Source organism: Meles meles, chromosome 15 (assembly GCF_922984935.1).
Source record: "Meles meles chromosome 15, mMelMel3.1 paternal haplotype, whole genome shotgun sequence".
NCBI lineage: Eukaryota > Metazoa > Chordata > Mammalia > Carnivora > Mustelidae > Meles > Meles meles.
Genome location: NC_060080.1, coordinates 39,604,039 through 39,618,803, shown reverse-complemented (window position 1 = coordinate 39,618,803; position 14,765 = coordinate 39,604,039). Strand labels below are relative to the sequence as shown.

Here is a 14,765-nt window from a genome sequence, read left to right as displayed (position 1 = left end):
TTGAATCTTAACTTTCTCAGTACTTAGTAGGAACCCCTTGGACATGTTAGCTTTTTTCTGCAAAAACTTTGAATGACTAGGTAGGAACCCATAGCAGTATTTGAAACAAGTTCACTTAACCAATTTTCTTATTGGTGTTAAGATTATTTTGTTGTTTTTGTCACTAAAAATAATTCAGAAACAATCATCTCCTTGTTCCCATCTCTCATTGTTTACTTTGGAAGGATTACTGGAAGTGGCATTACTGGGTTAGAAGCCATGTGTGTTTTAAGGCTTTGATACTTATGTTCTGCCAAATTGCCCTACAGGAAGGTTGCACCTGTGGCCAGGCCCTCTGGCAGCATTTAAACATTCCTGTCTCTGTACTTTTGCCAGCAGGAGGAGGCATATCTTTTTTAAAAAAATCTTTCTTAATTTTATAGGCAAAAACTTTCATTTTTATGTTTTGTGAAGTCAAATTTTCCCTAAATTCTTCTATCATTAGTGAAGAAAAAGGCTGTTTTTTCTTTTTGGTCGTCGCCTACTTTTTGATAAATGATCAGTGTGTTCTGGATATAGGCTAACTTTAAGTATGATTCACTTTCTCAGAAGTGTAGATATTTTCAGGCTTGAGTAGTCCTAATCATAAACAGAAGTGTTGACTTGAATTTCTTTCTATTCACCTCCCTGCCCTTTGGTTTTATCAAGATTAAGGAGTGCTGAAGAACTCGGTTGAATGCACAGGTATTTTAGGCCATTGATTATATCTGTTCTGGTAACTTTCAAATTTAAGCTCATTTTAATGAACTGTAGAGTTTTTTAGATGGTAGTTTGCCCCATTTGTTCCTGAGTAAATTGCAGAAGCACCATGATAAAATGTCTAGTATTTAGAACTATAATAACAGCATGTTAGCATACCCTTATATTAACATATTTTGAATCACATGTGGTCCAGAAGAAGTTCTAATAAATGTTAGTTCTACTTTCTCTCTGGAGAATTTTTTACACAGATAAGTGTGTTAAGATGCATATGCCATGGGTTCTGATGTATATATGTATATATTTTTAAAAGATTTTATTATTCATTTATTTGACAGAAATCTCAAGTAGGCAGAGAGGCAGGCAGAGAGAGGGGGAAGCAGGCTCCCCGCCGAGCAGAGAGCCCAATGTGGGGCTCGATCCCAGGACCCTGAGATCATGACCTGAGCCAAAGGCAGAGGCTCAACCCACTGAGCCACCCAGGTGCCCCTCTGACGTATATTTTGTAGAGAGCACAAAATGTTATGCTTTGTACAGATCTGTCTATTCCTATTACACATTTGGTTTCCTTACGGTTCCTTGCTCTCAAAGGTATAAGCAGACTGGAGGAGAGAGATTGTTTGATTTTGGGCCTTTTAAGGAGGAAACAATTAGTTTTTTCTTTCAGATATTACTAGAACTTTTTTTTTAACCACTATTTTGTATCCATCTAGAAATCACTGATTTTATGACTTAGCTGTTTCCCATTTTTGACCTCTTTGAAGAGAAAAGTGTCTTGCTTAATGTTGCATAGGAGAAGCCAGTCTAGTGGAAACTAGAATGAATTCACTACTTTGGTAAAAAGAATGTCATAATTTAAAGAATAGAGCTTTTTTTTTTTTCTCCCTGATTTTTAGAGAGTAGATAGCAGCTGTCATTAGCCTCCTCCTCAAGTTTGTTCCTTATTAAATTCTCCTGCAGATAAAACAAAACGGTTAGGGTCTTCTACTAAAGCCCAGTTGCCAAATCCTATTTGCCATCTCCCCCTTTGAAATAGCTTTCAAATTCATTTTTAGTATATGTGCTGCCGAAGCGAGCACATCAAATTCATTTTTTAGTATTAAAACTGTCTTAATTTGGGCTGTCAGTTAACAATTTGCGTCTCTCCTTTGGACTGATTGAAATTAATTTGCATCTGTTAAGCAACTCCCAGTGTCCTTCCAGTTCATTCTACACTCTTCTGGACAGATGGTTTTTCTAAAGTACAACTTTAGGTAGGTGTGTCTTACGGGCTGAAGGACTTGGTAGCTGGCCAGTGACCAATGAAGAAATCAAGATCCCTGCATTTTTCTTTCTTTTGTATGAAATGCAGTTTCCTTGACTTGTTTTTTTTAGCTAATGTCTACCTTTTCTAGTAAGGCCAGTCTTAATCATTCTCACTACCATGAAGTCTTAGTATTAGTCCCACAAAACTCACAGTCAGTAATTCTCTGGCTCCTATAAGATTTAATGATCGTTATGATATCTGTCATATGCTAACTACTTCACCGTGTATTTTATGTCTACTTCTGTGTCTCCAACTAGATTGACATGTCAATATGAATGAATTTTGGAAAAATTCAAAACCAATACTTAGGAAAAACAGGTGTGAGAGATGTTGAAAGAGAATCTTGAGAAAGTATTCTGCCTTTTTGCTCCACTTGAGGTACTTAGGTCTGTCTTAACACGGCCTCTCATTCCAGAAGCTTACACGATAATTTGCAGCTAGGATTCTTATGGGTGCTGAATTCCTCATGGATCTACATGGTCATGGCTTCAGGGACTGTCTAGGGTTAGCCTTCTTTTGCTGAGTGTTATTCTTGAAGGAGTGGTTGTATTAAAATCTGATCAGATTATCTATTACCTTCTGTACATATTCCGTTTTCTTCTGTGGTGACTTGTGATTGTGCTTGCTGTTACATCCCAAGTCTGGAAGGTTTAACAGCTGCCCCTGGAGGCAGTATGATTTGATCTTGGTTGAAGTGCAAAACATCTCTCCCCTGCTTCCCTCCCCAGGTCCTCCGAGGAAAAACGTAAATTTTTAGATTTTTTAAGTCTTTCCACTGACATTGCCAAGTAGTAACAATTGGCTGTAATTGGCCATGGAGATGATAAAAAACTGGGAAGGAACTTGTTGATTTAAATAGTAACTACAAGATGTAAATCAACTTTGTGTGTATGTAACACACTTTTTTTTCCTCTACTTCCTCTAGGTTACAGTTCAACAAACATGGTGTGTTGCGGGTAGAAGGCTTTTTAACACCAAACAAGTACGACAGTGAAGCAATTGGCTTGTGGTTGCCTTTAACCAAAAATGTTGTGGGGACTGATTTGGACACTGCAAAGTATATCCTGGCCAACATTGGAGACCACTTCTGTCAAATGGTGATTTCTGAAAAGGAAGCTATGTCAACTATTGAGCCACACAGTAAGAGCATCTCTTAGGGGGTAGGATTTTTGAGTCCAACTTGATTTTGTTTCTAAGTGACACCCAAGTTCTAACTGCATGGGTTTCATTTGTATCAGGAAGTTTGGATGATTTTGGTATGATGAGGTTGTATTTTCCCTTTTATAACTGCCTGTTGGTTTCATCAGTAACTGTCTCTAGGGTTTATTTTGGGGTAATTACTACAGGAGTGAAACTCCTTTGTTGTTAAGAAAGGTGAAGGTGAGGTAGTGATAGAATTTGCACAGTCTTTCTCAGCACTGTGGGCTCATCAAAAGGGGAAGAGGCCTTAGGTTGTGTTCTTTATTTTTTATTTTTTTACTTATTCATTTTTTTTTTAAAGATTTTTTATTTATTTGACAGAGATCACAAGTAGATAGAGAGGCAGGCAGAGAGAGAGAGAGAGGGAAGCAGGCTCCCTGCTGAGCGGAGAGCCCGATGAGGGACTCGATCCCAGGACCCTGAGATCATGACCTGAGCCGAAGGCAGAGGCTTTAACCCACTGAGGCACCCAGGCACCCCCAGGTTGGGTTATTTTTAAGACAAAGCTTCATAATCAGGAATGCATTTCAGAGAAAATGGAACACACAGGCTCTAGACCTACTGAATCAGAAACTGGTGGGACTGGGTCACAGGCATGAGAATGAGAACAAGCTCAGGTGAAAAGGATTCCCTTTAGAGTCAGGGTTTTAACAGGATACGTGGAGGTTCCACCTGGGTGAATGTCAATGTCTTCTCTCTAAGAGCACTCTCACACTGATCTGGCAGCCCAGTAAACCACAGGGATCAGTGTGGGTGACACATGAGAACCAGACCTCCCTTGTGACATCTCAAGGTATGTCTGGGAGAACACGCCTCTTTTTTATGCCTCTGTAAAAGTAAGGTATCTAGCCGGAAGTACCCAGAAGCAGTTATTTTTTTTTTTTCTTTTTTTTTTTTTTTGAGGGTGACAAAAAGTTTATTCTGTACGTTTGCACCATCAGGTAGAGGATAAAACTGGAGTGGGCCTGGTTTGGAGGCTTCCTTCCTTGGACTGGGAAGGCACCAGGGTAGGGTTTACGCTGTAGCCCTGGGAGGGCTGTTGTGGAACAGCAGGTGGTAGAGGGGCACACAGTGGGACCTTCATATGAAACAGGTTAGGAAGGGGCCCAGGAAGACAGGGATTCTCCTGGGGGGTGAGGTAGGGTGCTTCCTTCAGCCAGCCCGGGCAGAGAGCGGACGTAGGAGTCCAGCCGGGACCGGAAGAGCTCACTTTGTACAGTTTGGCCCAGTGGGCACAGGGGGTTCTTCACCACCAGCTCCACATACAGCGCACTGTAGATATGATGCAGCACATCCCGGATGGGTCCGACACCCAAGTCAGTATTCATGACAACCTTGATCCCAGTGGGCGTCTCGTAGTAATGGAGCTTGTAACGGCCAGTTTGGAAGGCCAGGAAGCCATCCTTCATGTCTAGCGGGGACATCTTGCTGACAAAGGAGCGGATAGAAAAAAGCATCCCATACATCAGCTTGTACTCCTCCTCTTTGGGTATCCCCACTTGCTTCTTGCGGTGCCACTCGCTGTAATGAAGGTACACTCCATTCCTGTCAAACAGGTACAGGTTGTGAAGAGTCATCGGAACTCTTTTTTCTTTTTTTTTTTTTTTTTTTAAGATTTTATTCATTTGTTAGAGAGAGAGATCACAAGTAGGCAGAGAGACAGGGGGAAGCAGGCTCTCTGCTGAGCAGAGAGCCCGATGCAGGGTTCGATCCCAGGACCCTGAGATCATGACCTGAGCCGAAGGCAGAGGCTTAACCCACTGAGCCACCCAGGTACCCCCAGAAGCAGTTATTTTTAAAGTCTCAGGCATCCTTCCACATTTTATCTTTCCCGAATGGTTGAAACTTAAAAGTGAAGCCTTTCATTTCTCCTAGGTATCTTTTCAGACTTTGCACAACCAAATATGTTTCAATACAAGCATCCATACATACCATCTTGAGAATTTTGATTGTAGGTACCAGAAACTAATTGAAACTAGCTTCACAAAAATAATTTACTAGATAGGTATGGATACTGTTAAATTTCCAAGTCTGCAGAATGGGAACACAGGCATTCTGAGGAGCAGGAGTTCAGAGCTTGAAGAAGAATGGGATCGTCAACTCTGGGGGACAGCCAAAGTCATGAGCCAAAGTACTTGGCCAAAGTAAAGAGTAGCTATAGAATCACTCCGTTCTGTTGGAGGAGAAGAGACTCTGACAAATCAAGGATCTTACTGAAGTTTTTTTTCTCTGTAATCTTTTATTTAGGATGAGTGACACTGGTTTCTATTTTTAGTAGAGATAGAGTTTTCTAATTATATACATTAAAGTAAAAGTAGTGAGGCTAAAGAGAAATTCTTAAGTAACTGATTTTAGAAGTACTTAGGTATTATCTAAGTGAGCTGCAATGTAGAAACACTTGGAATATATTAGCAGCTTCACTCCTGAATTAGCAGGGCTTGTTGTAAGCAACGGATGTTTTTCCTTTATTCAGGGGAAGTGTCTGAATAATGTACAGAAAAAGGTACAGATGGTTGTCTTTTAAGAGTATAATTAAGAAACTCTCTTCTTAAAGATTTAAATAGGATTAACCTTTCCTCCTCGCCTATCCTGTTCCTCTCTTTTCTCTGTGACAAGCTGGTCAGTTGAAGAGAGGAACTACTGTGAATGATATTGACGAATGCACTGTAAGATGTTCCTAGAGGGCTTACTCTGATCCTGAGATAAGGAAGCAGGTGTCAACCTTTCTACATTCATCCTGCCTTTTCAATGACAAATAATCACTAAATGGGTGGCTAAGAGATCTAAGAATATCTAATAAAATAGTCTAATCCAAGTGACTAAGGGAAAGTTCATAAAACCTCATTTGTAAAATGCCTAAAGCTCTGTGTATTGTGCGGTGAGCTGTTACGTTACAATGAAATGGCAGAAGTTCATTTGGCAGTTGGATTAATTTGGTAAAAACTGAAGTTGATCATTTGTGTTTTGGTCAGTTCCTGGAAGAAAGAGTGAATAAACCACAGAATGGATTAGGAAAAAGATATTTTCCATAAAAAAAAAGAATGTAACCATATTGATCCAGTCTTGTTCAAGAGAGAGAGAGAGAGAGAGAGACAGCAAAGAGCTTTCTGATTAACAAACATTGGGCTTTTCTCTGACACAGGAAAATGTCCTCTCTTTGTACATACTCTGAAGCTTTCTGATACCTGATTTGGCATTCCTCCATACGGGGAAAGGGGTATGATGTCCTACGCAGTCCTGGAAGGCTCCCCCATCTAGTTATCAGGGCTTGGCCACTGCCACGGAAGATACCACTTTGTAGAATCTTGGATTATGCCTCAACCTGTTGGTTATTTGGTTAGTGTGAGTCAGTCAGTCCTGGATCCCTGTACCACTACTGACAGTAAAAAAGTCAGGTTTTTGGCTCTGGCCCATGAAGAAACCAACTTTGTACTATTATTAAGTTAACGTGCTGCTCCCTCCAGGTTCCCTAACCACCTGGGATTTTTCATAGGCTGTGTGAGTGGATTTAGGGCCTGTGGGAATAATCTGACAATCTGTGTTGGCATTGTATATCTGAGTCATTTTTTTTTTCCTTTGGAGGAAACATGGTCCATGCTGTCTTCAGGTTCTGAAAGGGGCTCATGATCTAAAAGGTGAAAGAACCACTGCTGTGTAATACCTGTGTCTGAACTGCAGCTTCTGTAATCACTGCTGCTTTTTTCATTGATTACTTCTGCAGTACTTAGTATGTACCAGCACTGTTCAGAGTCAGTGGGGACAAGGCACAGCCCTTCAAGCAGGGATTCTGCTTGTACAGAGCTTCCTCTCATAAGGAGAGGTAAAGCCACACCTGACTGTATACAATGTGAAGAAGCCTGAGTCTAAAGCACAAATCCAGGTTGATGAAAGTGCTGAAGGAATCCAGGAGAGCTTTATGGTCGAGTGGGGAGAGGTTGGGGGGCCATTTGAGATGGTCTTTGAAGGCTGAACAGAGTTGATAGGAACTCCACTGAGAGGGAGGAATGACATCAGTTTCCCTCCCCTTTCACGTTTTATCAAAAATTGTCTCCTCCCCAAGACTAAGTGATTTATTGATTTTTGTAGGACAGGTTGCTTGGAAGCGAGCTGTCAAAGGTGTTCGGGAAATGTGTGATGTGTGTGACACCACTATCTTCAACCTGCACTGGGTATGTCCTAGGTGTGGGTTTGGAGTATGTGTAGATTGCTACCGGATGAAGAGGAAGAATTGCCAACAAGGTGAGAAATAACTTGATTCTCCTCCAAGCTCCCCTTTATACTCTTAAATGAAGCCTTTTACTGATTTTGTGGTTGATGCATTTCTGAAGCATGCCAGAGTCCATGAGGAGCAGTTACTATGAATCATTTTTTGCAGGTGCTGCCTACAAGACTTTCTCTTGGCTAAGATGTGTGAAGAGTCAGATACATGAGCCAGAGAACCTAATGCCTACACAAATCATTCCTGGAAAAGGTATTTCTTGTGGTGCAGTGATGTTCTTTCCCCCTTGTTTTGGTTAGCTCATAGGGTCTGGTGGTTTGGTTTTACTTTATGTAGTATAATTACTTGATAACTTATCTTAGTATATGCCGTAAATTGTCCAAAGATGTTTTAAATCATGCCCTAAGAACTTTTTTATTAAGGTTTTATGAATAGTTTTGTAGAAGGAAGGAAAATGATTCATTTGCAGGGGAAGGCATACTTAGTATGAAAAGGAGAGAGAATCTAAGCACCATGTTGCTTAAAAAAAAAAAAAAAAAAAAAGATCTGTTGGAAATAACCAGTTTCTGCTTTGTTATATATTGAGGTTGAAAGTGCCTAATACCCTTGTTGAGATGTTTGTTTCTGTCCCTTTTTTAGCCCTCTATGATGTTGGAGATATTGTTCATTCTGTGAGAGCAAAATGGGGAATAAAAGCAAATTGTCCCTGTTCAAACAGGCAATTCAAACTCTTCTCAAAGCCAACCTCCAAGGAAGACATAAAGCAGGTATATTGTTTTTGTTAGATTCACTGTTCTTGAGATTGTTGTCTCTCTTTCCAAATAACCCAAGGATTTCTGTAGTATATTTGAAAGGAACATGGGGACAGTGTTCAGTGGAAAGAAACAGCTCCTATATTTCATGTGATACTTCATGGACCCATTCTCACTTTTCACATTTCTGTGGCCTCTTTTAGTAGGTTTTAATTTTTATTCCTTGAAAAAGCAAAAATATCTTCTATCTTAATAAGTTGCTGTTGAATTTTATGTGGGTTTGTAAAAAACTTCATGTTTTACAGAGTTAAGATAATCGTTTAAAATTACCAAGTGTATGTCATTTATATAATATATATTTGAAAAGTTAGAGGAAATAATACTGAATGAATTTTAAATACCCATCACTCACCATAAAAACTGTGCATTTCTATGGTGCTCACATGCCTCTTCCTGGTAGCTTCCCCTTCATCTCCAACCATCACATCTACCCTATTCTATCTCTGTTCCTCCCCTTCTCCCCAGTGTCTTCTCCCACATCGTACTTGATAAGCAGAATTCCACATTTTTCATAAAGCTGTGGTGTCAAAGGCAGTAGAGGTAGAAGAGCTAGGCTCTTTAGATTCAGAACTGAATTTGAATTCTTTTTCTGCCACTTTCTAGTTGCATGACATGAGCTGATTTCAATATGCTTCTGCTTCCTCATCAACAACAGAGGAGTGGGGGACACCTGAGTGGCTCAGTCGGTTAAGCGTCCGACTCTCGATCTCAGGGTTATGAGTTCCAGCCCCACGTTGGACTCTGCGCTAAGCGTGGAGCCTACTTTAAAAAAAATAAACAACAGAGGAATAATAAACAATGCTGATCATTGAGTATCGCAGAAATCCATCGCACGTAAAGAAAAGGAAAAAAAAAGAAAAAGGCTGGGACTACAGCAGGAATTTGACTTGTTTTTCTTCTTCTGTTTGTATAAATTCATCAGCTAAGTCAGGGCAGTTTCTAAGTAGCAGAAAAATAAGTGGTGTGCTCTGTCAAGTTTTTTTTTAATGTTTGAGTTCTTTTAAGAGCTGTTTATCTCATTTTTAAAGCCTGCTGCTATGCTATGCTGAAACAAAAGACCATTTTTTTCCCTCTGCATCTCATTTTCTTCTGAAATCAGAGCTGTACCGTTCCTGCTCTGCCTCACTCACTCATTGATTCATTCAGCAACCGTATTGTGAGTGCTTATTCCAGCTACTGTGAGTTCACAGGGGAGCTAAGCACAAACTGGTCATTTTTAAAGCAACATGGTAGGTGGAGTGATAAGAGATATGTATGAGCAGGAAATGGTTGATTAGGGTTAGGGAGGGAAATCTTGCTGTATTTAAATTCTTAACATGTCTTTTGTTTTCACCAGTAAGACTTAAAAGCTAAAAAAAAAAAAAAAAATTAAAATCGCTTCTACTTGATCTAGTTGTGTTCTATTATTTTAAGAGTCCTGCAGTTTTGATGATGTCCAGGGCTATTAGGTGGTTTTGTGTGGGATATTTCTCTCTCACTGGTGAGCTGTTAGGGAAGAAGGTAAGGAAAAGGAAATCTAATGTTTCAGCTTGTGGAAAATTCTCTTTTTAAACTCAACACAGACTTCTTTTGCTGGAGAAAAACCTACTCTTGGTGCCGTGTTCCAGCAGAATCCCTTGGTGGTGGAGCCAGTGCCTGTGGCTGGGGAAGCCGCTTCCAAGCCAGCCAGCAGCGTGAAGCCTGCTTGCCCTGCCAGCACTTCTCCCTTAAACTGGCTGGCAGACCTGACCAGCGGGAATGTCAACAAGGAAAACAAGGGTGAGGGTTTCCTGCTTTCCTCTGGGTTCCTGGGAACTTCTGTCCATTCTCGGAGAGGATTGGCAACCTCAGTTGCTGTGAGAGCAGTGTGATTAGAAGTGTGTGGAGTGGAAAGGAGTGGTTCCCTGTATTCACCAGGGAGACCTGTCACAAATGCAAGTATATTTAAAATGCAACCCCAAGGGGCACCTGGGTAACTCATGTGGGTTAAGCATTCAGCTCTTCTTCAGCTTAGTTCTTGATATCAGGTTTGTGAGTTCAAGCCCCATGTTGGACTCCATGCTGAATGTGGAGCCTACATTAAGGAGGGGGGGTAGTCCCAAAAGGTAGAACTTCTGCTGACAGTTGAACTCTAGGCTGAGATTGTGTTTGGCAAGAAAGGAGTGGGCTGAGACTTGTTTTAATAAATGATTTTGACCTTTCTGTCCTTATCCTGTTTGTTGTTCCTATTTTGTCTAATTAGAATGTTGTGGCTTCAGTTTTATTTTTCTCCTCTGTCCTATGGTCTTAGGATGCTTGATGACAGTGTAAAGAGTATCGGATTTCGGGGCGCCTGGGATGCTTGATGACAGTGTAAAGAGTATCGGATTTCGGGGCGCCTGGGTGGCTCAGTGGGTTAAGCCTCTGCCTTTGGCTCAGGTAATGATCCCAGGGTCCTGGGATCGAGCCCCACATCAGGCTTTCTGCTCAGCAGGGAGCCTGCTTCCTCCTCTCTCTCTGCCTGTCTCTCTGCCTACTTGTGATCTCTGTCTCTCAAATAAATAAATAAAATCTTAAAAAAAAAAGAATATAAGCTTTGGAGTGAGACAGTGAAATTAGAATTTAGGTGATTCTGCTTTTTAGCTATGTTATAAGTAAGAAAAATTGCAAGTTAATTTCTTTTATGCAGAGATCCTAAACAAAGTTTCAGAACTCTAAAGGAATTCTACAGTAAGACCAACCAGGCTTTTGGAAACGCAGGTGTCATTTAACATTGAAAATATAAAAGTCACATGACAAGATAAATAAAGTAGTAAAATTCAATTAACCTATTCATGATTTAAAAAAAATAAATTTGGAACAAAAGGGAACATCGTTAATCATTAATGAGTTTTTACAATAAAACTGACAGCAGACATCATAATGATTGATTTTTTTTTTAATTGTTTGAATAGTTTTTTAATTTTTTTTTTTTTTTTATTTGACAGAGAGAGATCACAAGTAGAGAGGCAGGCAGAGAGAGGGAAGCAGGCTCCCTGCTGAGCAGAGAGCCCGATGCGGGACTCGATCCCAGGACCCCGAGATCGTGGCCTGAGCCGAAGGCAGCGGCTTAACCCACTGAGCCACCCAGGCGCCCCTGAATAGTTTTTTAAACAGTGTGCCTTTGTTCAAGGTTAAGAGGATATCTGCCATCACTATTAAACACTGTACTAGAATTCCTGGCTATTGCAATAAGGCAGAAAAACAGGAAAAGATGTTAGGATTGGAAGAAAATGATAAAGCTGTTGATACTCTAGACAATCTGATTATATATGTGAAAAATAAAAGTATCTATATCTAATAAATACATATCTATCAAGATTTCCAGTTACAATGTTAATTTATAAAAATGATGTTATATATACCAGGAGCAAGCAGATAGAAAATGGAAGTTTAAGAAACATCATTTGCTGCACCATGATTTCACTCATGTGTGGAATCTAAAAAAACAAATGAATAAACAAAAAGTAGAATTAGACCTATGATTACCAAAGGGGGATATGGGGTGGTGGGATGGGTAAAGGGGGTGGGAGATTCAGGCTTCTAGTTATGGAATGAAGGTGACACAGGAATAAAAGGCACAACAGTAGGGATTACAGTCCATGGTATTTTAACAATGTCATATGCTGACAGATGGGAGCTATACTTGCAGTGAGCACAGCATAACAGAGAAATTGAGTCACGATGTTGGACACCTGAAACTAAAGGAATATTGTCAGCTATACTGGGGGGGGAAGAAATTTTTAAAAACCCAATTAATATAACCTTACCTTGAATGTTGTGTACTCTTATTTTAATACCAGTTGGAAATCCTTGTCTCAATCAATGATTTATTGGTATTTATCCTCTTAAGTTTTTTTCTAAAGTAAATGAAATCCAAGTCCCAAAGTAATTCTAATAATAGAAGACAAATAAGGAATTTGCCTTTTGGAATGCTTTTCCATCTGGATGTTTTCGGTTTTGTTTCTAGAAAAACAACCAACGATGCCAATTCTGAAGAATGAAATCAAATGCCTTCCACCCCTCCCTCCTTTGAGCAAATCCAGCACAGTCCTCCACACCTTTAACAGCACAATTTTAACACCTGTAAGCAACAACAATTCTGGTTTCCTCCGAAATCTCTTGAATTCTTCTGCAGGAAAGGTATACATTTGTTTTATTTATATTTTGTCTTGTAAAAATGAATAGAGTCAGAATGGGAAGAGACGAAAAAAACTGAAACAGTAGAAAGAAGATAGGAATCTTAGATTTTCTTTCATGGGTACAGAAGGCTTCATTTGGCAGGTGGGCTTTGCAGGGTTAGTGTACAAGATGGGCCATTTTTTTCCTGTTAAACTTTCTCTTTACCTACTTCTGTGAGTTGTAATGTCAAGTGGGGGAAGGGAACTTACCTATTTGTCTTAGGGTCCTGACTTGGACTCTTCTGGATATTTGATACTTAACGCTGGTGTTGTAGGAATGGATTTTTTGATGGTAGGGAATGACCTATTTAAAGACTTGTGTTCTTTCTTAAATTCAGACAGAAAATGGACTGAAAAATACACCAAAAATCCTTGATGACATCTTTGCCTCTTTGGTGCAAAATAAGACATCTTCTGAATTCTCTAAGAGGCCTCAAGGACTGACTATTAAGCCCAGCATTCTGGGCTTTGACACTCCTCACTATTGGCTGTGTGATAATCGCTTGCTATGCCTCCAAGATCCCAACAACAAGAGCAACTGGAATGTGTTTAGGGAGTGCTGGAAACAAGGACAGGTAAGAGGGGCCTCTTCTCCCCGAACTCAGTTTAGAGCCCCTTCCTCTGTTCTTTCAGTAGGCTTCTGACAGTCCTGCCCCCGCATCCCGCTACCCTTCAGTTGTAAGTAGTATATACTTTATCTGCTCTTTTTGTACTTTATTGTTTAGGGTGAATGTAAAGGCACCGTAGTCCTATTTTTTTTTTTTTTACTGCAGACATTCCTGAGCTCTCTTCCAGTGAGGTTTTGATTATTCCTTACCAGTCATCTTTGGATATTTGATGTATGCTTTTTGGGCTCTGTGATTCTTGGGTGATGAACCTCAATGGGAGGAATGAGCAAGAGTAAGGCTGATGGGGCTTGGGGGATTAGACAGAATACAGTCAGAATCACGTGTCCCTCTGTCCTGAATTAAAACCCTTATGCTGAAGGCAATTTTAGGTGGGTCAGAGCCACGTGGTGTCCTCTTGGAGTGGTGTGTGGTCTCCCAGGGGCCTGCATTGTTTTTTGATTGATGGTTTGGGAGATGCATGTCTTTGTGGGCCTGCTCCTCTGCTTTCTTGTTTTGGGTTTAGTATTCTGGATCTTTGGCTTTTTTTCTGGGCCAAATGGAGTCCTCACTAAAGGAACACTGTATTCTTAGACAAGGCCAGGACTTGGGGAATTGCCAAATAGAGAAATATATGTATTTAACCAAAAAAACCCTACATAATTTATCAGCCCTGTATACTAGATAAGATTTGCTCATGATGATGACAATAGGCTGAATATAATCTACCAGCCATGTTTTGTTTGGATTCCATAATGTTTAAAAAAAAAAATTGAACTTCCTCCGTATTTTAGTTAGGCTATTTCATGTAAAGATTGGGATTTCTGGCTTATCTTGGCAACCGCAGGTCCCCATTCCTGCCTGACAGCAATAGGCTGGAGACAACTGGCAGCACCCCTTGTGGACAGGACAGTCCTACCACCTTTGTCCCTCCTTTGCATTCCCTGCCTGGTCCTGAGCCTTGGTGTTGGTATTCTGTGAGTGATGGCCTCCGAGTCAGAAGATGGGCTCCTTGCTTCTGGAAGCTTACTAATGTAGTTTGAGAGCAAGGAGGAAGGAGTACATGAAGAGAAGCGGTGCTGTGGGAACTCAGAGCACTAAGCTGTCACCTCAGGATCTGACACTGAGGACCAGTCACCGAGAAACAAACAAGCAGCGGTTTGAAAAGGGGCTGCCTTTGGTTTGGGGACAGAGCTGGGGGAGTTCGAACTAAAGTCTTCATTCTCTTCTTTTAGCCAGTGATGGTGTCAGGAGTGCATCATAAATTGAACTCTGAGCTTTGGAAACCTGAATCCTTCAGGAAAGAGTTTGGGAATCAGGAAGTCGACCTGGTTAACTGTAGGACCAATGAAATCATCACAGGAGCCACAGTAGGAGACTTCTGGGATGGATTTGAAGATGTTCCAAGTATGTATGAAAGACCTTTGAAGGGACTTAGGATGTGAAAGGAGGGCACAGGAGTAGTAGGAGTCTGAAGCCCTTCAGTGGCAACAACATGCTTCAGTGGCAACTCCATGAGTTGGAGTTTAAAATTCGCGTCTTATCTCTTCTCCACCCCCACCCCTTTTTTAAAAGTTTATTATGCTTTAGAACCAAAGCAACATTCACTTTGTGGTTCTTTAGGTGAGGTTTTAGGCATCTGTTCTACAGGTGGCGCCACGTCTGTCCTGTGACAGGTGTTCTGTGCTTTCACTTGTGCCTGGGGGG

The 14,765-nt window shown here is 40.7% G+C and overlaps 2 protein-coding genes across 5 annotated transcripts in view; one reads left to right on the top strand and one right to left on the bottom strand.

Annotated features, from left to right (window-relative positions):
• Nucleotides 1-14,765, top strand: part of KDM3A (lysine demethylase 3A) — a 56,077-nt gene that overhangs the window by 29,183 nt on the left and 12,129 nt on the right. For 3 of the 4 annotated variants that reach the window (XM_045979330.1, XM_045979332.1, XM_045979329.1), the window contains 8 exons: nt 2,970-3,184; nt 7,331-7,483; nt 7,620-7,715; nt 8,103-8,230; nt 9,838-10,033; nt 12,243-12,415; nt 12,792-13,028; nt 14,294-14,465. In XM_045979330.1, the coding sequence (XP_045835286.1) occupies nt 2,970-3,184; nt 7,331-7,483; nt 7,620-7,715; nt 8,103-8,230; nt 9,838-10,033; nt 12,243-12,415; nt 12,792-13,028; nt 14,294-14,465 (1,370 nt within the window). The remainder of the gene's footprint in view (nt 1-2,969; nt 3,185-7,330; nt 7,484-7,619; nt 7,716-8,102; nt 8,231-9,837; nt 10,034-12,242; nt 12,416-12,791; nt 13,029-14,293; nt 14,466-14,765) is intronic. The other variant, XM_045979331.1, reaches the window with a different exon arrangement.
• Nucleotides 4,153-4,826, bottom strand: LOC123925801 (trafficking protein particle complex subunit 1-like). The gene has a single exon (XM_045979333.1). The coding sequence runs from the start codon at nt 4,819-4,821 to the stop codon at nt 4,339-4,341; it is 483 nt and encodes a 160-aa protein (XP_045835289.1). The 5' UTR covers nt 4,822-4,826; the 3' UTR covers nt 4,153-4,338.

Bases quoted from the DNA above. Each gene is read 5' to 3' on its own strand.
- LOC123925801 (XM_045979333.1), bottom strand. From the start codon at position 4,821: ATGACTCTTCACAACCTGTACCTGTTTGACAGGAATGGAGTGTACCTT.